Here is a 27240-nt window from a genome sequence, read left to right as displayed (position 1 = left end):
AAACACTGAGACCGCATGCAACTGGAATTATAACCGGAAGATCATTTTGATGATTTTATGTGTGTATTTGATATGGTCACAATAGAAATAGGACTAATTATTTCTTCATTAAATAATGCTGACGGTTACGTACGATTGAAACATGAACCTCTCCTTGGCCAGGTTATGATTATATCTCTGCATTTATTACTACCATTTATAAGGATAGAGCCTGGCCTCACTAACTGTCAGTGGCACGCAGTGAAAAAAGCAGTGTATAAGCTGGCGAAGTTGGATCCCAGGGATTACCTGGGTTCGACTCTCCTTCACATGGTTTGCTCCAGAAAATTTAAGGACGTTGAAGATTCGACATTGCCGGGGTCTGTCACTCCCAGGACGGAAGTCGTAGACCTTCTGCTAGAGAATGGCGCTGATCCTAGCGTCACTGACCATGATGGTAACACACCCCTCCATGAAATCGCCAAGAACAAAGATTGTCCCAAAGGTGTAGTAGACGCCCTCTTGTCAGGCGGAGCTCACTTTGACTCTGCTAATGGTCAGGGGCAGACATTTGCATCTTTGAGAGCTTCCCAAGGGCAGCCAGTTTCTCAACTAGTGAATGTTGTTCGTCATACCTCTCTGCAGTGCCTAGCCGCAGCGTGCATTCGGAGACGTGGGATTTCTTACAAGGAAAGCTTGCCTGCCAGACTTGTGCGGTTTGTAGACATGCACTGATGTGATTTTTGTGCATTGGTAATGCTGGATTCTTGTTAAATGATTTTACTGAATATATATATATATATATATATATATATATATTTTGATATATATATATATATATATATATATATATATATATATATATATCAGCATATATATATATATATATATTATATATATATATATGTATATATATTATATATATATGTATATTATAATATATATATATATATATATATATATATAACCTATATATATTATATATATATATATATATAATGTGAAATTCTTGTATATATGTTTTGAAATCATGTTGATCCTGTAATCATTACGTAGATTATCTAATATATACTAATTGTGTTTGCACGGAAAGTATATAATAGTGTGTAGTGTATGTATGCTGACAGTATATTATTTTAATATAAATTTTTTCATATATATCTTTTATAGAGAACTGTCTGTAGAATTCATTGTCTTGATAACTATCTTCTTATATTACTTTGTAATGATATTGTCTTCTTAAACTGTCTTAAATATATATCCACTTAACTCACGCTACAGTTTGATTCTGCTTCCAAGTAGTAGTCTTCCTCTATAAATTATTTTTTAAAAATGTCGTTTAGATTATTTCTCATATGTCACAAGGCAACTAAAGCTTGCTGGGAGATTTGTTACATTGAGAGGAACACTTATCGCTGGATAGTGCTTTATAATTTTCTTGTCAACACTGGTTTTATAAATAACGCCACGAGAAGAATGCAACGATAATCCAAGTAATACTTGGACCTATTTTTCCTTTGGGAGTAAGCTTTGGGAAAATGACATTATGAATGATACAATATGGCAACTTAATGTCATATATCTCTTACGCTCTTATTTCCGCGAACTACATTTTGTGATTAATCGGTCACACATCTACATTGCGTCATCGACTTTACTGATTCATAAATGTTATTGCAGTTTACTACCACGTTTATCCAGTCTGTTACATCTAATTGCATTGTATAGAGGTTAAAATCGTCGTAAGCGTACTATAAATAAAAAGTAAAATAAGATACTGCATTATCAACTAGTATTTGCAATATTCGCGTGAAGACAACCCTCAGACATCGAAACTAACCTAATATAGTTTGAAATAATGCCTTAAGTTTAGTTTAGATTAATTTGCTAATTAAATTCGCACGACAAAGAGCAGTAGGTAGTTCAAATGTTCAAGCAACGTACATCCATTGTCCTTGTCTTGACACGAAGTCATTCAAAACCAGTGAACTGTTTTTTGGCTTTTTCTTGTATGTTGTCTTGATGGAATGAAAGAAATGAGGAAAGATGTGATCATTGTCTGCTTTCATACGTTTCTTGGAATATTAATTTGGAGATAAAAGCACTGATTCTTTCATTCCACTGCTGCGAATTATAAATGTTGATTGGCATGAGTACTTGCCTTTCCTCTTTAATATTTTTTTTGTGAGTACGACAGTTTACCTTCAAATTATGTAAAAAAGGTGATATTTTCCAGACTAAACTTTTCAAAGCACGATTTCCCTAGTCACTATGGTAGTTAGGTCTTGACGAGGTATTTGTTAGTTATCAATCGTTCTCATAGTAAATTGATTAATTTCATCGAAATATATATGTGGAAACTCGTGGAATAGCTGATATTAGCGTGAAAACATATATGCTTATTATCAGGAAAGCATGAATTAAGGTTTTGTCCCCCCCAAAAAAAAAAAAAAAAATAATAAAATTAATTCTAGATCGATGTTCAAAGTACCTATAACAAAATATGATAGAGGAATTTACTTATACATATTCAAAAGTAAGGAACGTTCATCTATTATACTTTTTTTGTTTGTAAACAATGTTTAGGCAGATGTAACTGGTGCAGTTAAAAAAGCGAAATGTGAATAAGGTAGGGATATCGTGAAAAATTAACCTAACGATTTACAAACCTTTCTTAAGTCTTTTGTAATAAGTGACCAAAAATATGAATATTAAATAAAGATATTGTTTCCTTATCTGATTTTTGTACATTTATTTCTTATAACCCAGTGACGTAGTAGAAGAAATGACAGTAAAAGTAGATGAAACATTATGGAGAACGTAAGGATTCCAAGGCTACAAAAAGGATTAGATGTTATCTGCTGATAACACAGTGTTCATTTGTGAAGAAATGTACTACATGTTGCAAAATACAAATATTATCTTAGAAAGTACTGAGATTAAAGATTAATTTAGTATGGACTAAACAGTAGCATACTTGAGACTATGCTTAATTTAGCTACTAAGATACTGAGTCCAGATTTGAAAACAAACTATACTTTCAGATTAATATTGTCGCAAAGGGGTCACCTCTCTTGCTGCATGCTAACTGTGCTTGCTTCATGGCCTGACTATAATTGGAAACTATGTGGCTAAACAACTGTGCTATCCACAGATACAGATTAGATTTGCATTTACTAAAAGACTCTGACTCTTACCTAAGCAAGAAAGAATCCATGCCAGAAGGATTATCTTCATGTGTTGTTTACCAATTCACTTGTCTCGATGTAATGTATACCAGGTATATTGGTAATTGCAACTATTGGTTACGGCACCCACTTTCTGAAAACAAGGGAAGAGCTTCGGAACACGGCAGCGGCTATCACTCACAAAAGAGTTACACTTAGCTGTCAGGGAGGAAGACCAAAGTTTCACCACAAAGACATTCAAGACTCTCTTTTTATTAGGAGAATTAAACCAGAATATAATGGTAGTACACTACCTATTCAGCTGTTCTTTCAATAGCATCGCATCCACTTCAGTTGTTACAGGTCTATTGGTTATTGTCTAGCTTCTTACCTCTTTTTTTATATTGTTTGCCACCATCAATCTATTACAACTCTGTTAACTGCCCAGCTTGACGAACATGTTTATTTACTCTCTTTTGTTTTGTTTTGTTAAGATGATTCTGTATTTCCTCATCTCTCTGGTTGATAACTGGGAGAGAGGATCGAAAACAGACACAATGAGGCGTCATGCCAAGGATTTGGGTGGTCCTTCCAACCTGGGAAGGCCAAACCACTTGAGTTTTAAGACCAGTTTGGGTAACGATGTTTATGTTACAAATTCGCCAAAAAGGACATCCACTTCTTTGTAATTTAGCATTCATTTCAACAAAGTCAGTTCACGAAAAGTTATTTTCAAATTTGAATTTTCAACATAATCCTGAATGGTGTGTACTTATACATAAAGAATATATGTGTTTACATACATACATATATATATATATACATACATATATATATACATACATACATACATATATGTATGTATGTATGTATGTATGTATATGTATGTATTTTCTTGTATATCTTGGATGCTTGGAAACTTTCAAACCAGCGTTAACAGAAATTATTCCAAAGATACTGAACGTATTCTGAAACCTTCACAAGTAAATTTATCTCTATTGCACGTACTTAATTATCAACGAATGCTTTCAAAATTGTTGGGATCCCAGTCAGTTTCTTGTAGGTCAAACTGAAAAAGACTCTTCCTTAGGAGTACAAAAGCCCCTTAGGGGGATAGTGCCGTCAGTGCACCTCACGGGGTGCACTGTAGGCATTACTAACGGTTCCTTTTATTCCTTTTACTGTACCTCAATTCATATTATCTTTCTTCCATCTTGCTATCCATCCTCGCCTAACGATTATTTCATAGTGCTTCAACTGCTTTGAGGTTTTCCTCCCGTTACACCTTCGTAACCTTTTACTCTCAATTTTCCTTTCAGCGCTGAATGACCTCATAGGTCCCAATTCTTGGCCTTTGGCCTAAACTCTATATGGTCCATTCCTTGAGAGTACAAAAGGGATGGCCTTGATCGTCTGAAGTGAAGCGAGTGAAAGGTAAAACTTAAAAAAAAAATCTTTGATTAATTGCAAAGGTTTCAATATTTGCTATCATAGAATATTAAAAAAAAAATTTTTTGACATCTAAAATATGAACACTTTTTAATCGGCGGAGACTACAACGCCGTTTTATCCGGTAATGATCAAAGATGAATAACTATATGTCATTTCGAGAGAAAGGAATGAAATCATATTTTCACCTTGAAGTTAAGATTATTAGTGTTTAAACGAAACAAATGCAAAATATAAAAAGAAAAATGGGAAATTTTTCAGAATGCTCTATTTTACGAGTACTTTGTTCCAGTAAATCTCCTGTAACAGATTTTTTAAAGTATGCATTAAAAAATATTCAACACAGATGTTACAAAATCGATATATATATATATATATATATATATATATATATATATATATATATATATATATATATATATATATATATATATATATATATATATATATATATATATATATATATATATATATATATATATATGTGTGTTTGAAAACTTTAATTTATGAGTTTGAGGTCAATAATGTTGGTTCAACATACGGGCGATTAGTTTTGCATGTATACTCATAAATACACATGCTATGTACAAATTTACTGATACATATATATATATATATATATATATATATATATATATATATATATATATATATATATATATATATATATATATATATATATATATATATGTGTATGTGTGTGTGTGTGTGTGTGTGTGTCTGTGTATCTCAGGACGATTTAGCAGGGAACTTACGTTGACTTGATAAGGAAAACCAATTTTAATTACACGCGCCTTCACTTTCACCAGCTATTGGCAACATTTGCAAATGGTTACTTTGGCAGAAAGTTCAGCGAAACCATCACATCATAACTAAAGTAGATATGATTAATTTTCATGAGGATGATTTTTCACCAGACTACCTGCGTTAATTGTGTTCTTAATCGGGCATTTCCCTTCCAGTTTGACAGACTTATTGCAACTTTGACAACAAAAGCAGGGTCTTGTTTTATTGTGTTTGTTTGTATTGCTTTGGTAAACATGCATCGAAGAGCGTGGGATTTTACTGGTAAACTAAAGAAAACTGAATCGTCTACGATACAACAACGACGTCGATAAATAAAACTCAAATTAAATTCAGCTTGAAGTACTGTGAAACTATACAGTTTTAAATCTCTAACACATTCAATATTATCATGACCGCCAGGGACTGTAATGGTTACAGATGAGTCTTGTCAGGCAACTTAATCTTATCATAAAGTCTCCTTGAATGGATTACTACTTTAAAGGAACATCTATACAGAGAGGGATTTTTCTCATCAGCAAATCAATAATGAATAACGGGATCAAACCTGGTGAAATTTTTCCATTTCTTTAAATGATATACATAAGTTTCTTTTACCTCTGCATAATTACCATGTTCGAATTATATATATATATATATATATATATATATATATATATATATATATATATATATATATATATATATATATATATATATATATATATATATATATATATATATATATATATATATATTACTTTCAGATAAGGCAAGATATAATATAATAATAATAATAATAATAATAATAATAATAATAATAATAATAATAATAATTATTATTATTATTATTATTATTATTATTATTATTATTATTGTATTTTATTTTATTATTATTTTGGAACAATTTGTATCTTTAGCTTATTCATTTAGGGAACAGTAAGATATCTTTAAAGTATTTGAAACTCATATCACCCACTACTAATGCAACCTACTCTGGAAACTGAGAACCAGAGAGAACTGCTGAGAACACTAAAAATCTTGATTTCATTGTTGTCATTGTTCAGAGAAAAACCTTGAGTCCAATTTATTATAACTTCAAAATCCTCTGGTTTTATCACAACACCCGCGAATGACAGAGAGCTATTGCACATATCAAGAAATGAAAATAGGTAACTTAAGTGGCCTAAGAAGGAAGAGAACCTTAGTCGAATGCTCGTGATATTATTATTAACATTAACAAATGTTGAGAAATCAGTTAGGATGCTCTATTTACTGTCGGGATGATTATCAAGTGATTATTCACAAATACAAAGTAGCCGGTTAGGAATAGCAGGGAGAGGAAAAGAGGACGGGAAGACGAAGAAGGGGGAAATGGGAGGAAAAAGTAATTGGAGACAGTTTTCTTCTAAAACCTACCCTCATTTACCCATGTCAAGGTTCGCGATAGAAAACGGGGTTACGGACAGACGCCGGTCACTCAGTTGAGACGAGAATCTTCGGCGTTGTAATATCTCTTTCATCGTTTACCAGGAAGGAACAACGCTTCGAAGACTAGAAAAGAACGAAAATAACTTTAATGCATTTTTTTAATCGCACGAAGAGTATTAGCTGTAATCGGCTCTAATAATTTATCATTAAAAAACACTTCGTTCAAATACAAGGCAACAATTAGGTGATAGCCGGGCGTTATTTGGTGAACAAACTGACATTATCTAATTTTTGTCTTTTCTCTTTTAGTTTTGAACGAAAAAGTGTATAAAGTGAAGAAATAACAGGAATATTCGCCTTGGTAGTGAAATCGGATTAACTTCAAAGCAACACAACTTATGTGAAACTGAATTTATAAAACCTGAAAATTTTGATGAATTAAAATGCATAAAGAATTAAAGGACCTCATTTTTTCATGTACGTCATCTGGAAGAAAACTATTGCTATTGTGAACAGTTCTTTTCGCCGAAAGGAAAAGCTCAGGAATGAAGTCATCCTTCGATATATCATAAAATTAACCTTCTTAATTGGTTAAACAATTTCAACATCATCGTCATGGGAATGAGGCTAAGCTGTTCGGCAAGGGTAATTGTCTGGACAAAGAAGACAATTCTGGATTCGGTCCCTGACCCTACCGGTCCACTGGAAATCCGACTACATTACAGCCGTAGAGAATGGTCAACTCAGGGTCTATAATCTCTAATCCAGACTCTGGGCCTACCGAAAGATTTGTTTAACCCTGCCAATATTATCTTGAGAAATACCGGATTAAGATGCCAGGGGTGGATTAACAGGGGTCGTAAAAGTAGACGCTGTTGAGCTTTTGTTTTTGACCTGCCTTCTTATTTGGTTTTCCTTAACCGTCTTCAAGCTTCTTTATATCAGAATGTTTTTGGTCTTGGTTTATTAATTGCTGGTGTCCGTTGATAACAAAGAAAAAGTCATGCAGTTTCTAATTTTTCCCTCTAGAAGCATCAAATATATGCAAGTTGCTGTGAAAATGGCATCACCAAATGGTAGTCTGTGATTTGCTGTTGTTCTTTTATGAAACTTTCCTTTATTCAGCCAGGTTTCTACTCATGCAACCAGATATGTAGTATCGTCTCATATTTTATAAAATGATCAGTTATTTTTAACTACACACAATATAATGAATGAATACAGTGCAAATGCTTTTATCCTTCGTTGTTTATGATTTAACTGGCAGTATGCTCATAGAGCAGCCAGTATTTTTTCTTCTATATAGTTAGCCTATATTAGGCTGAAAAGAGGTGTGTCTAATTGACTCCCGGAGGCATAACTGGATCAGCCAATCAGGACACTCCGTTGTATACTCCCATCGTCTGCCATTAATTAAATCCCCCACCCCAGAAATGCATGGAGGAATCAATCACGGATGTACAACATTTAACAATATTTTATTTCTAATCGTGGTGTACCCCTATGCTGTCCTGGAAACATATCTTAAATGTATGCCTTGTACTTGAAAGAACTTACTTTCAATGTAGGTCAACTTTCTTAGAAATAGTTGAGATGGGAGGGCAAACGAGAGAAAAGGAATCCGTGACGTCATATTTTTGGCTGGACTTGGGTGACCGTTGGTCGAAGGATTAAAGGTATGTTAGCTCCGCCTCTTCATGCCTTTAGAAATAGGACCAAAATGGGTAAGAAATTTCAGTTTAGTATATTCACCAAGTCTAGTGGTACGTTGCTTTCTTCATCCAAGACTCCTGTCGTATCGAAGATCTTACCTTCCACCGGCCACCGCTGGTAAAGCGGACACACATACAAGTACTTTACCTGAATTTCTGTATGTGAAAAAATAAGCCGAAATGGAGCCATTAATGGACTGGAACATGGGTTCTTTCGTATGCGCCAGGGAGGTAAGTGAACTTGACGCACTATTTCTTCTTTTCAGTTTTTGTCATGGAAAATAGTTCTTGGGAAACATAAATTTGAATAAGAAACTAAGGTTGCAGGTTAATACCTGCTGATATAAATCTGTACATCTAATTCTGGTCACATCAGCGGCTAGTATACAGTAAATTAGGTTGATACTTGTACACATTAGCTGATATATGGGATAGAAACAGTTTTACGTTTTCATTCAAGAAGGAATATTATCTTTATCATTTTATTCATGTTACTCCATTCTAGACGATATAAATACGAGTTTTAAACGCTAGCTTTCAGCAGTAATGTATTCACATCTCGAGTGCAGCCATTGCTATTTTTAAGGAAAGATGAAAATATTCAGTAATTTAAAAACGAGGTAACAGCACCTAAAGGAACCGTTTACTCTTCTATGGTCCTTTTAGTTTTCTGAAAAGAAAACTGTTGTGCTGGCTTTGTCTCTCTGTCTCTACTATTTTCTGTTCGCACTTTTTTTTGTCCGCCCTCACATCTTAAAAACTACTGAGGCCGGAGAGCTGCAAATTGGTATGCTGATCATCCACCCTCCGATCATCAAGCATACCAAATTGCAGCCCTCTAGCCTCAGTAGTTTTTATTTTATTTAAAGATAAGTTAGCCGTAATTGTGCGGCTGGCAACGATATAGGATAGGCCACCACCGGGCCGTGGTTAAAGTTTCATGGCGGCGGCTCATACAGCATTATACCGAGACCACCGAAAGATAATCTGTTTTCGGTGGCCTTGATTATATGCTGTAGCGGCTGTGCAGAAAACTCGATTGCGCCGAAGAAACTTCGGTAATGAATATTTTACTGCTATAGGTATACGTTGGAAAAATGTTCAGCATTTAGGAATAAGTGATCGGTAGGCATGAGTTATATTCTAGATAATTGAAGTTTTTGAGTGAGCAGTAATGGTTTCCCAAATTTTCTGATAGTTTACAGTTTTCCAGACTTATTTTTGGATTATATAAATTTTAAGTTTCTTACTGACATTCTTCTTTGCATCTTTTTAATTTTCGGGGCGGGCCATTTGCCAAAGGTTCTTGCTGTAATTATTGCACGAAATTCTTTTAACCATTTTTTTTCTAGATTTCCAAAGCTGTTTTTGGAAAATATTATTGTAGCTTCTTATTAAGATTTCCTTTGCATCTTAGGGCTATTTAGCCAATGGCTCTTACTCCAAACGCTTTGTTGAAGCTTTGCTATATTAGTCTGCAATTCTCTATGCGCATGTGCATCAATGCTTTCGCTGGATAAGTTCACGACATATACAGTATACGGCAAACTTCCTTGATGAAGAGATAGATATCTATTTAGGTTCACTTACGCCATGGGCAGCGTCATTTATCACATCTAAAAATTATCTGTAGGTTTATTTTTTCTTTAAAAATTTCTTCTGAATTACAGTTATTAAGCACACGCCTCATACACATGCACTGGAATTTCTAACTCTGTGCCAAAATTATAAGAAAGCTCATTTTTTCCTTTGGCTTAACCTTGTTTCTGCTTTTCGAGTAGTTGGCTTCACATCTGGAAATTTATTTTCAATTTGTTTCCGTTCATAATATATCATTACACCTTTTTTTTTTTTTCTACTCTAATGATGAAGATTCAGGTGTGGTGATGTGGTAGTGAGTCTGGGGCGAATTCATTTTTTCTTTGGCGCTTGAATGGTACGGAATCCTACTGAAGCCAAGAGGAATGAGTATTTAAAACAAAACTCATGTTCCCTGACTTCAAGTTTTAAAACTATTGGGATGGCTTTGTCTGTCCGTCCGCACTTTTTCTGTCCGCCCTCAGATCTTAAAAACTACTGAGGCTAGAGGGTTGCAATTGGTATGCTGATCATCCACCCTCCAATCATCAAACATACCAAATTGCAGCCCTCTAGCCTCAGTAGTTTTTATTTTATTTAAGGTTAAAGTTAGCCATAATCGTGCGTCTGGCAACACTATAGGACAGACCACCACCAGGCCGTGACTGAAAGTTTCATGGGCGGCGGCTCATTCAGCATTATATGCTGTACAGAAAACTCGATTGCGCATTTTTTACTTGTTTATGTTTATCATCAAGAAGATATGAGCTCTTGTGAGAAATCAACATGCTTGTCATTATTATCAATATTATTGTTATTATTATTGTGTTGTTATTACTCTCAGTCATCTCATTCTTTTACTAAGGGTTTTCAGTTGTCGTCATCGGGCAATAATTACTGCCATGAGGAGGCTAATGAGAGACAATATTCCTTATTGTGTACGGCAGCTCTTCTTGGACATAAATACTGTGTCAGGTTTCTCGTTGACTACAGAGACGCAGATATCGAAGAACTAGGATCAGGTATGTGATTTTTAACGTACATCAGTAGACAGCTTTCTCTGACCTGCTCTACCTGCGAAAATGACTGCTGAAAACTGGATCAATTTCAATGAGATTTCTTAGACCTTTGCAACATCAGACGTATATATATAACTAGACAGTTTTTCTTTGCAGTTCTAATCCAAGGCTCTCTTGAACATGGGGTACGTCCTTTATGGTGTGCTTGTAATGCTGCAGGCCACTACTGGGTAGTTAAATTTCTCCTTTCGAAAGGAGCTAATGCAAATGGCGTTACGAGATTCAATAGCTCTCCGTTGCAAGCAGCTTGTGCATGTGGCCACCTCAATATTGTCAGACTGCTTGTGGAACACGGAGCACGTGAGTTTTTAGTTTATTGCTTTTAATATTATATACTATATAAGCGCTACCATATTCGCTTATTTATAACTTATTGATTTGGCTAATATTCACTGCAGCTTTCTTAAGTCAAGTGCTATATTTTGATGTCTACTGCTAGTGTAGTAACTATTTACCCAGAGTTCGCAAATTTAGTTTTCGCTCGAGATATTGTCTTGTTTTATGGTTTTGTTTGTTTTCCCAGACATTGAGGCCGCTAATCATCACGGCATCAATAGTTTGATGCTCGCTTCCTTCAATGGCCATTTGGAAATTGTTAAGTACCTCCTGGATGTTGGCGCTGATGTGAACAGTCAAAATTTATTGGGAAAAGCGCACTGCACGCCTGCGCAGATGCAGATCGTCTGGAAGTAACGAAACTGTTGCTGGATCACAACGCTCGAATGGATGCCGACAATTCTGGTGAGTCTTGCTTAAGATCCTTCAGTTTGAAGATGAATGTTCTTTGATATTATTCTTATTCTTATTCTTATTCAAAACTAATCTTGCCCAGAAATTGACCGACGTAGTTTCCAGTGCTTACATGTGATATGTTGACTGATATTTTATGCGATATTTTTCGGTTTCTGAATTCCTACTTTTAGGTTTTGATTGTAAGATGTGAATCGGTTCCAGTGTTATGAATATTTTCTTTTTGAATGGAATCACGTAATCATTAACAAAATTAAACTGAAGAGAGCTATGGATTCCTGGACTCGCAGGGTTATTTATTCACTGTCTACCCTTTACCAGGATTAACGCCCTTGATTACTGCGAGCTCTCTTCGTCATACGGACCTGGTGGAATATCTAGTGACCAGACCAGATCTGGCATCTGTACAAGAGAAAGCCGACGGACTTGGAGTTACTTGGCGCTTCCATTTTCAATATAACGGGTGATATAGTTGTTACTATCAATTACTGGAAATCAGCAATGAGTCTGAGGTAAGTTTTCATGACAGCTCTTATAATTTGCTCAATGACTAATTAATAACATAAGCTTTTTCATGTGATTCTGTTAAAGCACTGATCTATTTTTTTTAGTGTCATCTGAACACATTAATATATTTCCAGGTACGTCAATGGTGCCCTGATTTATCCAAAAGCTGAGGATGGTTTGTCATACCCTTCACATGAGGAGTTCAGTGAAGTCATCACCTTGCAGCAATTAGAAAACATAGAAATAGAAGATGATGATGCAGTTCAAGAGCGAGCAGAGCAGGAGGCCCTTCTCGTAATGGGAAGGATTTTATAAAGGCCATGATCGATCACTTGGACACAATGAGGATTATTAGGAGGAGAACAGGGCTTCATTATGCAACTAGACTAGATTTTAAACGAAGCATCAACTTGAGTGCTCATGCAATCGATGTGCAACGAAATCATTTAAAACCACCAAATCATAATAGGTTGTTTCACTTCAAGACATTCATTCTAATATTTCGACAAGTGACAGACGCTAAGAACGCAAGTAGAAGGAATTATAAGCCTCAGGAATATTTTGAGGATTTTATGTTTATACTTGAAAAATGCATCGAGGAAATTGAGCTCATTTGTACGTTAAACTATACTGACGTCTATACAGAGAGGAAACGCGAATGTCACCTTGACCAGGCCATCTTTGTAGTCTTGCATTTATTAGTGCCTTTTGTAAGGTTGCAGCCTGGCCTCACTCACCATCAGTGGCATACATTTAAAAGGGCAGTGGGTAAAATAGTTAAGATGGGGCCTAGAGATTCCCTGGGTTCGACTCTCCTTCATCTCTCTTGCTCAAGACACTTTAGGGACATTGATAAGTTTACACTGACGGTGCCTGCCGGCCAAGGACGGAAGTCGTAAACCTTCTGCTAGAGACTGGCTCTGATCCTAGTGTCACAGACCACGAAGGTAACACACCCCTCCACGAAATTGCCAAGAACGAAGAGTGCCCCAAAGGTGTAGTAGACGCCCTCTTGTCGGAAGGGGCTCACTTAGACGCAGTGAATAGTCAGGGGCAAACATTTGCTTCCCTGAGGGCTTCCCAGGGCAGTCTTTCTCAGATAGTAAATGTTGTACGACACAGCTCACTGCAGTGCCTAGCGGCGGCGTGCATTCAAAGACATGGGATTTCTTACAAGGGCAGCTTACTTACCTGAAAGACTTGTGCAGTTTGTAGACATACACTGATGTGAAGGACATTTTGACCATTGGTAATGTTGGTTCATGTTACATGATGTGTATGTATGCCATATATATATATATATATATATATATATATATATATATATATATATATATGATATATATATATATATATATATATAAACTATATATTTTTATAAAATATATATATATATATATATATATATATATATATATATATATATATATATATATATATATATATATATATATATATATATATATATATATATATATATATATATATATATATATATATATATTATATATATATATATATATATTATATATATATATATATATATTATATATATATTATATATATATATGTATATATATATATATATATATATATGTATATATATATATATATATATATATATATATATATATATATATATATATATATATATATATATATATATATATATATATATATATATATATATATATATAAATTTCTTATATATATTTTGAAATCACGTTGACTCTGTAATAATTACGTGTACATAGCTATGTATAACCTCGTAAATTATCTAATATATACTAATTGTGTTTGTACGTAAACTATATTATAAGGTGTAGGGTATATATGGATGTATGTTGACAGCACAGGATTATATGAAGTATATAAATTTTTCAAATATATCTTTTTACAGAACCTCACTGACTGTAAATTAATTGAATTATTGACGACCTCCTTACATTGAAGAGAATGAAAGTATTGAGATGTTGATATTTTCTGTACTTTGTATTGATTTTGTTTCCTTAAACTGTCTTAAATATATATTCCCAAACTCATGTTATTGTCTGTTTCTGGTTCTAAGTAGACATCTTCCTCTATGATTAAGACCAAAAAATAGTCGTTCAAGCTTGTTTCTTGTAGGTTACGAGGAAACTAAAGCTGGCTAGGTGTTTTTACACGTTAATTAGTTTTATAATTAATAGCACAAGAAGAATGCAATGATAATCCTGGTAACACTCGGACTTATCTCTCCGTTGAGAGTAAGCTTTAGGAAAATATAAGATTGGGAATATCTGAGTGTCTCGAATATGATACAAGAAATATTATTATGACATCATAGAGTTTGTTTTATAATTTTCTTATCAACTCTAGTTTTATCATTAATGGCACAAGAAGAATGCAATGATAATCCTGGTAACACTGGGACCTATTTCTCCGTTGAGAGTAGCTTGAATGATACGATGCAAGAAATTATGGCATGCTGATTACTGCACTTCTCTTACTTATCCATAAATGTTAATGAAGTTTACTACACATTTTCATATAGTCTTTTAGATTTAATTTATATATAACGGTTTAAATCGTCGTTAGCATACCAATAATACATCGTTCAGTGTGTTAATGGACCATCAACGAGTCACTAATATTTGTATGAAGAATAGTCAACCATCGAAAATAACCTAATCAACTTTGATGAAAAAATTCCTTAAATATAGTTTTGGTTAATTTGCAAACTGAACTCACGTTTCGAAAATTATTTTCATGGCGCGAATGAATATTAATTCTTAGAAGAAATTATAAGAGCAGTAGCTCAGTGTTCAGGCAACGTATATATATCCATTGTCCTTGTCTTTACACGGACAGTCATTCAAAACCAGTGGACTGTTTTTTTGCCTTTTGTCTTGTGCTGTTTTTGGAAATTGAAAGAAAACTTAGGGGAGGAGGAGGAAAAAAAAAAAAAAATGGAAAATAAGTTTCTGCTGAAGGAAGTGATCATTGTCTGCTTTCATACGTTTCTTGGAATATTATTTTGGAGATAAAAGCACTGCTGCTTTCTTTCCACTTCTGCGCATTATAAATGTTGACTGGCATTTACACCTTGTCTTTCCTTTACAATATTTTTTGTGAGTACAAGAGTTTACCCTCAAATTATCTAAAAAAAAAAAAAATAAAAGTAATGTTTTAAATGCCAAACTAAACTTTCCAAAAATGACGATTTTTATTAGTTACTAATTTAGTTAGGCCTTATAAAGTATTGGTTAGTTATCATCAATTTTTTTTTCAAAATTAACCGAATAGATTCATCGAAATATATATCTGGAAATCAAATAAAAATCATAGATGCTTATCATGAGGAAAAACATGAATTAAGGTTCAGCAGCAAAAAGAAATATTGTAATTATGTACAAGTAGAAATCTTTTACAAATAAATTTCTTTAAAACTCATAAAGAAATTTATGCTCTGAACTGGGATACATTTTTTTCGCTGAAAAAAAACCAATCATTAGATTGATTTATAACAGAAGTTGGCAATCCTGATTTAACACAAATTGAATATGCAACATTGGATTTTAAAGTCCATATGATACATTATAAAAAGTTCTTGTTGATCAAGAGTTGAAAATAGGAAATCTAGGCTGCCTTTGAAGGAAGAAAACCGAACTCGAACGCTCGCAATTTTATCATTCATGAATTGAATGTCGGGTAACCTGTTTCGTTATGCTTCGAATCGCCATAGTGCATGGAGAGGGAGACAGGATGGAAAGTAGAGGATGGGGGAAATGGAATGGGAGGGAAAAAAGCTGAAAATAGACATTTTCCTAAAAACACAACTGACCTTTTTCCCCAAATGCAATGTGAAGAATCAGAAGTCGCCGATCACTCAGTTTTTTGATGGAATTTGTCACTATTTACCAAGGAGAAACAAAAAAAAAAGTAGACTGTTTCATATTCCCAAACACTAAAAAGAAAATCGAAAATTATATATATATATATATATATTGTTATATATATATATATAACATATATTCCCATATATATATATATATATAATTATATTTATATTTTTTTATAAAGCTGGATGGATATTTACTGTAATCGGCTTTAGTAATTTTTTTTAAAGAAACCTGCAATCATAGGTGATGGCCTGTTGTTTTAATAAATAAACTTGTGGTAGTTTTTCTTTCCTCTAGTTTTGAAAACAAAAACTGTAGAGTGAAGCAAAAAGACTGCTTGCGATAGTAGAGAAATGGGTGTAAGTTCAAAGAAATATGATTTTTATAAAAAATGTTTACTTGTGTGAGAGAGACTGCGTGCATAAAACCTGAAAATTGTGATTAGTTAAGAAAACATGGAAAATTAAAGGACCTAATTTCTTCATGCATGTGATATCTGAAAACTTATTCTTATTTTGAACAGCTCTGATCGTCGAAAGGGAAATATTAGGAATAAAAGTCGTTGTTCGAAATAACATAAAAACACCTTTTATTGGTTGAACAATTTCATCATCATCGTGGGAGTGAAGCTGAACTGTTTTGCAAGGGCAGCCATCCGCGCAAAAAAAGGAAGATTCTGGAATCTGCCTTTACCGGTTCACTGGGAATCCGACTGCGCCACAGCCACAGAGAAAGGTCGACTCAGGATCTGGGTCAACTCACGGTGTAATCTCTAGACCCTGGGTCTAAGCCAGGTTCTTCCCAGGTAGATCCCGTCGAAGGATATGTTCAGTTCTGCCAAAGTCGTCGTTCCACATCTGCATAATTATTGTGTTGGGAAATACTGGATTAAAATGCCGGGTGTGGATTATCAGCGTCATAAAAGTAGGCTCTGTTTATCCTTTGATCATTTTGAGAAATGTATGTACTGGCTTGCGTTTTTAAAATTGGTTTCCTTAACTGGTACACACTACAGTATTATAGTTGCCATCTTAACCGTCTTCTGAAGACGCTTGTTGTTTTTTGCTGTATCTTTTCCTGACTTTATCCTTTGTATTTTCCAGTACCATTGGAGACGTGGTCTATCATCTCTGCTTATATATATTTCTGATACTCCAAATATCAACATGCTTCCGTTCTTGGTTCCTAAGTTGTTGGTGCCCGTTTATGTCAAAGAAATTGTCATGCAGTTTCTAATTTTCCACTTAAGAAACATCAAATCTATGTGTTTTCCTAAAAATGCCAAATTGTTTTTTGAAAAAAAGTTTCATATAGAAATTGGTAAATGTTTTTATTCTTTGCATTGCATACCCAAAAGTAATTATTTAATTAAATATTCTGTGATAGACAAAAAAAAAAAAAAATACAGCTTCTCACGCAAATAAAACTGAAGTTAAAAGTAGATTAGTACACAAAACTAAAGAGAAAACCTATGTCTTTCGATATCCACAAATGTATTACATGGTATTGTCGGGGTTTTGTAATTTTTTGCGTTACACTGCAACACAATTATTTAATGAAAAAAATAATTTCTCGTGCACGCCCAATAAATATTTTTATTGCCTCACTTTAGATTTAAAACTTTAATTAAATCTTATTTTTTTTAGAGCGTCTGCAGTGCCATCTGGTTAGTTGTTGCTCTCTTATATCTTTTATGTTACCAGCAAATGAAAGAAGAAATTCTCATGGCTTTTAATTTTCCTTTGCCAGATGCATGCAGTAAATCGTATTTTCTTCTCAAACATTTGATACCATTTACAAAATGTTCAAAGTGAACAAGATATGTTCTGTCAATTAGAGTATAACTTATGTCATCTACAGTATATTCTTACTATATGTTTTACAGTATTTAAATGAAATTTCCATTTTTTTTTTTTTGCTGGCTTTTTCATGGCAGAAATTGCGAATTTTTCCGTCTTCATTGTCGTTCTTCGACGGTTTGAGACTTGCAGAAAGTGCCGTGTTCTGGGCAGAAGCACGTTATTGAATCAGCTGATTCAAAGGGAACTGATCGTGTTTCGTTTCAGTGCATAGAATAAATGAAGGACCACACGAAGTCACGTTGTTGTTTACCCGTTAATGTCTACAGTGAAAATGACAACACCAAATGAAAATTTACGGTTACCATCCTTAAATTAGTTCAGCTGTTTCTGACATAAAATTCTTCATTCATTACCCAATACAAAGTGAAGAAGTCACAGGGTATGATTTGCTGTTCATTGATTAAGCTGCCCTTGAGTTAGCAAGGTTTCAACTCATACAACCATACATGTAGTATCGTCTCATGCCCTGACAGAATATATGAGCTGACATTTTTTTTATTACACACACACACATATAACATAATGAATGCATACAGTGCAAATGCTTTTTTTTTTTAGTATTTTAGCTAGCGGTATGCCGGCAAAGTCTCTTGCACATAGAGCAGCCCGTATTTTGTTTTTTCTTTATAGACAGCCTACATTAAGCTGGAAAAAGGTGTAGCGGAAACAGAGTCATGCTGATGTGTCCAGTTGTCTCCGAGAGGTAGAAATGTCTCAGCCAATCAGCCAATTCTGTCATGTACTCCCATAGTCTTCCATTACATGAATTCTCCCCCCCCCCCAACAAGAAATGCACGAATGATTTCTAATTCTTGTGCTTGTAACATCCCTTAAATAGATTTCTTGTTTACAAGGAATTTACTTCCTATGCAGGTCAGACATCGCTAGAAATGGTTGAGATGGGCGGGCAAACATTTGAAATGAACCCTGTGACGTCATAGCTTTGGTAGGGCTTGGGGTGACCGCTGGTCTAAGGATTAAGGATATCTCAACCCCGCCTATCCCCAAAGGACATGCCATGATAAATAGGTCAAAAATGGGTATGAAATTTCAGTCTCGTGTTTTCACATTTCACTAAACGCTGTGGCACGTGGCTTTCTTCGTCCAAGACTCCCTTCGTATCGCAGACCTTACTTTCCACCGCTGGTGCAGAGGACACACACACACACAGAAGTTTTTGAACTTCCGTCAGTGAGTAAACAAGCCGAAATGGACGGAAAAATGGGTTCTTTCGAGTGCGTCACAAAGGTAAAAAAAAATTGACAAAATTAATATTTCTTCTCTTCTTTTTTCGTCAAGGTTATTTACGTATAGTGTAAATATAAATTAGTCGGAAATTAATAGTGGAGGTTAGTACCTGCTTTCGTAGCTTGTATATCTAGTGTTGCTAATATTAGCAAACACGTGGTTTTTAACTGAATCGGTAATGTGCTTTAAAATGTTATATCACCTCTCTCTCTCTCTCTCTCTCTCTCTCTCTCTCTCTCTCTCTCTCTCTCTCTCTCTCTCTCTCTCTCTGTGTCAGTATTCAAGAATGGAGGTTGGCAATTCTGTGTATTGTGTAATAGATCCGATATAAAATATTTCTTGGTTTTCCTTCATGACAGAGTAATAATATTTTTATCATTCTGTTTGTGAAATTTTGACAATATGATGCCTATGGAATCAAGAACCTCCAGATGATATGAACACGAGTTTGAGCACTAACTTGCAGCAGTAATGTTTTCACATCTCGAGTGCAGTCACGATCCTGTCCAATGATTCCTGTAGGCTATCTTTTCGGGACATATTTTCAAGTATGTCAAAATTTTCTTTTTTGCATTAATTTGATTTTGTGTTTTCTATCGCTAATGAATATATTACTATTGTAAGTATGCTTACTTTCGAAATATTTTTTTACTTTTTTTAACAAGTAATCGGCATGGACCTGCCTTTATGTCAGAATGAATTAAAATTGTTATTGAAGGAAGCCATAATTTTTGCCCAAATTTTTTTCAGCTCCAGTGTCTACTTTTCCAGAGTTGTTCCTGGAATATATAACTGTTTAGTTTCTTATTGAAGTTGTGTGTGTTTGTTTAAGAGAGAGAGAGAGAGAGAGAGAGAGAGAGAGAGAGAGAGAGAGAGAGAGAGAGAGAGAGAGAGACTCAATGTTTCCAAGGCTCAATGTATCCAAGGCTTCACTTGCATCTAGGCCCTGTTAATCTGTAATATCTTACGCACATATGTATATAATATATTTTCGTTAGTATATGTTCATTACGCACGTTAAACACTGAGACCTTGTTAAAGGGGTAGCCATTTCAGCTCACCTAGGACATGACCGTGACTATCCCGAAGGAACCTCTAGTTTTTCCGTTTGGCTGCTTTTTTTTATTATTTAAACACTGCAATTTCTGCAGCAAATAATTAGAACATAAATAAAAACAGTGTTTTAATGTTACGATTGCATGATTGCGTAAAGACTGTAATCAAGTCTTTTTTGTGTATGATAAAATATTTTGATTATCTGTTTTCAAAATCAAATGTCTTTTAATATAAAGAATGTTTATTGTTTTGTCTCTCTCTCTTTTTTATACTACTGAATTTTTTTTTAGATTTTCAAATTTTTTAAATTTCCTCTTTTATTTTCATGGTAACATTAAATGTAGTATTTTGATGAAATATATCTTCCAAATCTGATATTGGTCAGGTATGTTTCTAAATATAATTTACATCCTTTACTGTTGTGTGTGGGTAGTAATGCTTATAAAAGCTGCCATCTGATTATTTTATGGTCTCAGTATCTCATGAATGATGAAAAATATCTCAGTACATTTTTTGTCCCACTGATTGAAAGTTATAAGGGTCAAGCAAAAAACAAACACAATTGTTTGTTCTGATGTTTCCTCAGTTTGATTAGTTTTTCTGCTGGGGTTTAAAAAATATTGTGTGATAATTAAATATTAGTCTACAAAATTGTATTTTTTTATAAGCATTCACTTGCATTTTTTAATAGTAATTCTGTTACTAAGCTGAAGTAAGACGTGTTTTGAAAACTTTGAAAATTGCTTTTATATTTCTCGAACAATTCTAAGTATGTATGTATATATATATATATATATATATATATATATATATATATATATATATATATATATATATATATATATATATATATATATATATATATATATATATATATATATATATATATATATATATATATATATATATATATATATATATATATATATATATATATATATATATATATATATGTATATATATATATATATATATATATATATATATATATATATATATATATATATATATATATATATATATATATATATATATATATATATATATATATATATATATATATATATATATATATATATATATATATATAAAATATTGATATACTTATAATTGTAATATATATATATAAATATATATTATCATATTTATATATATATATATATATATATATATATATATATATATATATATATATATATATAATATTCTTATATATAATCGAAATTATTATACATAAAATTTTGAATACTTAAAATTGTTCAGAGAATAAAAATTATATCAATTTTTTCGAAAAACGTGTCACGTCAACATAGCAAAAAGAATCATTATATACTTATAAAAATATTTTTACTATATATATACATTTTTATATATATATAAATTTTATATATATATATATATATATATATATATATATATATATTATATATGATATATATATATATATATATATATATGTATATATACATATATATACATATATGTATATATATATATATATATATATATATATGTATATATATATATATATATATATATATATATATATATATATATATATATATTATAATTATGCTATGTTACTCTTGTTGATTAGTTCATTCATGTATTATTTATTTTCAGTCGCTTGCGCCACCCAATGAAAACTGCTATGAGATGGTCAAGGACAGTCGAGATTCGTTGTTGTCCACTGCAGCTCTTCTTGGACATATTGACTGTGTCAAAATTCTCGTTGAAAAACGAAATGCAAATATAGGAGAATTGAGCTCAGGTAGGATATTTTAGTCGTTTTTTTTATGTGACTAAAAGATCATATTCTTTGACCTTTTTTGTTGATGTCAGCTTTGAAAAACTTGAATAATTGATGTAAATTCGATTGGACATTTATAAATAGAGAAGCTACTTTGTAGACTTAGTAATCTTGTTTTCTAGATTTACTAAGAACAAGTACATTCATACACATACACATACACACACACATATATATATACATATATATGTACATATATATATATATATATATATATATATATATATATATATATATATATATATATATATATATATATATATATATATATATATATTCATATATATATATATATATATATATATATATATATATATATATATATGACTGTGAAATATTTTCTGTTAAAACAGAATTCCATCAAATATGAGCCCATAAAAACACCAAAATGTAGAAAATAAAGGCTATATTTCAGAGACCAACTGTCTCTCTCATCAGGCAATAGTGAATAAGGAAGTCACAGAAAAGCGGTATTTATTCACTATTTGCCTGATGAGGTCCAAATATAGCCTATATTCCTATATTTTGCCGTTTGTATGGGCCTCCTTATATTTGACTATTATGCCTGATGACAGATACAATCTGGTAAATCAATGTTCCATCAAATATATATATTTATTTTATATCATAAAATATATATATATTATAGAGACCATATATATACATGTGTATGTGTGTGTGTGTGTGTGTGTGTGTGTGTGTATATATATATATATGTATAACTGAATCACGGTATAAATATGGAACTTTTGAATATATACTACTACATAAAATACATACATACAACAAACACTGGAGTGCTGAGACCTTTTACATACATACATACATACATCCTTTACATAGCAGCACTATATATTATATATATATATATATATATATATATATATATATATATATATATATATATATATATATATATATATATATATATATATATAATAACAATGTAATTCCTTGAAAACTGCTTTGCTTTGCAGTAACGATTCGTGGAAGATTCTTGCACGGAGTTCGGCCTCTATGGTGCGCTACTATCCGAGGCCAGTACTCGGTCGTTGACTATCTCATTTCCAAAGGAGCCAATGTAAATGGCATTACGAGATTCAACAGCACTGCGTTGCGAGCAGCATGTACCCATGGCCACCTCGATATTGCCAAACTTCTTGTGAAACACGGAGCATGTGAGTTTTCACTCTATTTTTCTGATACTGTTTTATATAGTGGGTATTTATTGTCAGTTGTTTGTTTTTAAGCCGATGTACACTGAGTCTTGCTCACGTCAAGAGCAGCATTATGTTGCTGAAGCTGAAGAAACACTTTTATTTATTTATTTATCTGTTTGCTTATTTATTTATTTATTTGATCGTTTATTTATTTGTTTATTCATTTATTTATTTGCTTATTCATTTATCTATTTGCTTATTTATTTATGTATTTGTGTATTTATTTATTTGTTCGTTCGTTTGTTTATTTATTTATTCATTTATTTATTTGATGACTTATTTATTTGATGACTTATTTATTGATTACTTATTTATTGATTACTTATTTATTTACTGGTTTATTTATCTATTTACTTATTTACTTATTTACTCATTAACTTATTTATTTTTCTGTTTATTTATTTCTTTATTTGATTATTTATTTGAAGATTTAATTTATTTATTTCTTTATGTGTGTTCATTTCTTTATATGTTTATTTATTTCTTTCTTTATTTGTTTGTTTGTTGTCTCAGACACCGACAGTACTGACCAATACGCGTTCACTTGCCTGATGCTCGCTTCTCACAACTGCCGTCTGGAAATTGTGAAGTACCTCTTGGACATTGGCGCTGATGTGAACAGTAAGAGCGTAGACGGACAAAGCGCTCTGCACGTCTGTGCGGAAATGGGGAATATTGAAATTATGAAATTGCTGCTGGATCACAACGGTCAAATGGATGCCGATTATTCTGGTGGGTCTTGCTTAGAATTCTTTTGTTTGAAACCGTTTTGTATAGTTCATTCACAAAACTGAACGGTGTGGTTTCGAATGCTGTAATGCGCTGTGCTGATTTGACTGATAATATACCAACTGTTTTTTCCGTTTCTTGGTATGAATAGATATTGCTTTGTTTGTGCGTTGTAAAGTGGTGCCTGTGATGGGAAAATTTCCTTTTCAATGTAGTCACATAAACACTGAGTTAGGCTTAGACTAAAGACACCCACAGATTTATTTCCACTTGGAACTATTCAAACAGTTTTCCTTTTACCAGTAAAAACTCCTTTATTCAAACTGTTTATTCATTGTCTATCCTTTTCTACCAGGAAAAACTCCCCTATTCAAACTGTTTATCCATTGTCTTCCCTTTACTGCCAGGAAAAACTCCTTTATTCAAACTGTTTATTCGTTATCTTCCCTTTACTACCATGAAAAACGCCTTTATTTAAACTGTTTATTTATTGACTACCCTTTACTACCAGGAAAAACTCCTTTGATTCTGGCGAGCTCTCGTTGCCATGTGGACATGGTAGAATATCTTGTGACCAGAACAGACCTGATATCTATTAAAGAGAAAGCCGATGCGTTTGAGTTGCTTGGAGCTTCGCTTTTTGATGAAATGGAAGATATTGTCGGTGCTATTAACTATTGGAAATCAGCAATGAGCCACAGGTAAGTTTTTCGTGATAAGTTTTGGATCTTTCCTAGATAGTGACCCCCAAGGGTTTTTAACCCGGTATGTATCCGCCTTTGCGGAGTGTTTAGGACAAGCCTGCTGAGGATTACTATACGAACATAAACAAAAGACTGTAAATATCATAAGGATAATAACCCCCCAAGAAGTATCAGTCCTAGATAACGGACCCCGAACTTTGTTGAGGTCACTATCTAGGAAAATCTAGATTCACAGGCTTTATAATTTTCTCAAGGTCTGATTAACAATGTAAGAATTTCATCTGTGGAAAGTAATATGATTCTGAATGCAGTGATTTACCATTTATCAGACAGTGTTGACTGCTATTTAACTGCATCAGCATTTGCTTTCTTATGCACTGAATATAACTTCTTGCAATATGTTTCCAGGTATGTAGATGGTGTCCTGACTTATCCCAAGTCTGAACTGAATTTGCAAGGTCCTGCACACGAGGAGTTCAGTGAAATCACCACCTTGCAGCAGTTAGAGGCTATAGAGTCAGACTTTGAGTCACTCCACCTGCAGTCTCTCCTCGTGAAGGAAAGATTGTTGGGACCTGATCATTTCACCACTCTCTTAGTTATCAGAGACACGGGTCTCGATCATGCAAATGACGGTGCTTTCAAGCGATGCATCAACCTATGGGTGCACGCTATCGACATGCAATATTTCCATCTAAAACCACTCAACCACAGTAGACTCTTCCACTTCAAGTCATTCATAGGGCTGTTTGCATCCCTGTTGGACGCGGAGAACGCGCGCGACTGGAATTGTCAACCTAAGGATTTTTTCGAGGACATCATGTGTGTATTTGAAAAAGGTGCGAGGGAAGTGAATCTGACTGTTTCCGAATTGGAGCAAAACGACGTTTCTGTGAAGAAGAAACACGAATCTCACCTTAACGAGAGTGTTGCAGTCCTTATGCATTTATTAGTGTCGCTAATATTGTTACAGCCAGTGCTCTCGTCCCCTCAGGTTCACAATTTCAAAAGTGCAGTGTATCAAGTACTGAAGAAGGACCCGAGGGATTCCGTGGGTTGGAGTCTTCTCCACATTGCCTGCTGTAGAGGCTTTAAGATCATCGATGGTTTGTCAGTGCCCGTGTCTGGCACTCCCAGAACGAGAGTCATAGACCTTCTGCTGGAGACTGGTGCAGATCCTTGTGCCACCGACCATGAGGGCAACACACCGCTCCACACACTTGCCAAAAATGAGGAGTGCTCGAAGGGTATGGTAGAGTCACTTTTGCAAGCCGGTGCTCACTTGGACGCAGTAAATAGCCGAAGGCAGACATTCTGGTCACTGAGGGGTTCCCGAGGGCCTGTTCTTTCTAAGGCAAAGGTGCTGCGTCACACCTCTCTGCAATGCTTAGCTGCCTCTTGCATTCGGAGATGTGGGATTCCTTACAAAGATATCTTGCACCCCCGACTTGAGAAATTTGTTGACATGCACTAATCAAGTGGACAATTTGTGCAATTCAAGCGTCAGAGCCCTGTCATAACCTGTATTGTTTGCAATGGTGTCATTTATATATGTATATATAAAAGTATATATTTCATGTAAGAAATTCTTGTATATTTCTCCTGTAAATATGTAGACTGGTGTAAGCAGTACTTGTAAAAGTTTCCATAAAAAATCTTGTTGATTTTACTGGCATAGTGAAAGAGTGAAAGAAACGAGATATCTGTTTTGCAAGTACATTGTTAATTTTGTATTTTCCTTAATTGTCTTAGAAATATATGCCATAAAAACACAACATGCTTTTGTTTTCATCGCCAAGCAGCCGTCATCCTCCAAATGAGCGAGGTCTTCAGTCCAGAGTGCGCCAAGTTTGGCGCAAGGAAAAGTTTAAAAAAATGGTCGTTTAGTTTATTTCTTTTGGATTTAGGATTTTACGTGGGAGGTTTGCCATTTTAATTACCAAGAGCAACAGTTCTTGTGTAAAATATATAGAAGAAAATTCATCTCTAGTCAGATAGTTAATTGGGTAACCATATTACAAGTAATGATTAGCTACCACCTTGATTCATGTATCCCTTGACAGTAAGTTTTAGGGAATACATAATATTAAGCACATCTGAATTTCTTGAATATATAAATTTTCTTGCAAGTTATGCAGGCAAAAATTCTAGATTGATTGGTGTGTGTGTCTGTGTGCGTGTGGCAAAAATGATGAGAATAATTTTGTTGATCAACATTTTCCCTAGGGCTATGTTGTTATCATGGGACTGAGATTGCACAGGCTTGAAGATTTAAACTTTCCTCTCCATGTGGTA

At 33.4% G+C, this 27240-nt stretch overlaps 1 protein-coding gene and 1 long non-coding RNA gene across 2 annotated transcripts; both read left to right on the top strand.

The window, feature by feature from the left end:
• The first annotated feature begins 11005 nt into the window (after positions 1-11005).
• Positions 11006-13640, top strand: LOC136837988 (uncharacterized). The gene is made up of 5 exons (XR_010852831.1): positions 11006-11121; positions 11275-11478; positions 11702-11919; positions 12250-12440; positions 12570-13640. It is a non-coding gene; the product is annotated as an uncharacterized lncRNA (long non-coding RNA).
• A 9635-nt stretch (positions 13641-23275) lies between these two features.
• LOC136837990 (protein fem-1 homolog A-like) lies at positions 23276-26715 on the top strand. The gene is made up of 4 exons (XM_067102854.1): positions 23276-23470; positions 24026-24244; positions 24753-24942; positions 25354-26715. The coding sequence occupies exons 2-4, from the start codon at positions 24064-24066 to the stop codon at positions 26417-26419; spliced, it is 1437 nt and encodes a 478-aa protein (XP_066958955.1). The 5' UTR covers positions 23276-23470; positions 24026-24063; the 3' UTR covers positions 26420-26715.
• Positions 26716-27240: the final 525 nt, after the last annotated feature.

Source organism: Macrobrachium rosenbergii, unplaced genomic scaffold, assembly GCF_040412425.1.
Source record: "Macrobrachium rosenbergii isolate ZJJX-2024 unplaced genomic scaffold, ASM4041242v1 13908, whole genome shotgun sequence".
Classification (NCBI taxonomy): Eukaryota; Metazoa; Arthropoda; class Malacostraca; order Decapoda; family Palaemonidae; genus Macrobrachium; species Macrobrachium rosenbergii.
The sequence above is the reverse complement of the archived record's forward strand: the minus strand, read 5'-3'. Positions and strand labels throughout refer to the sequence as shown.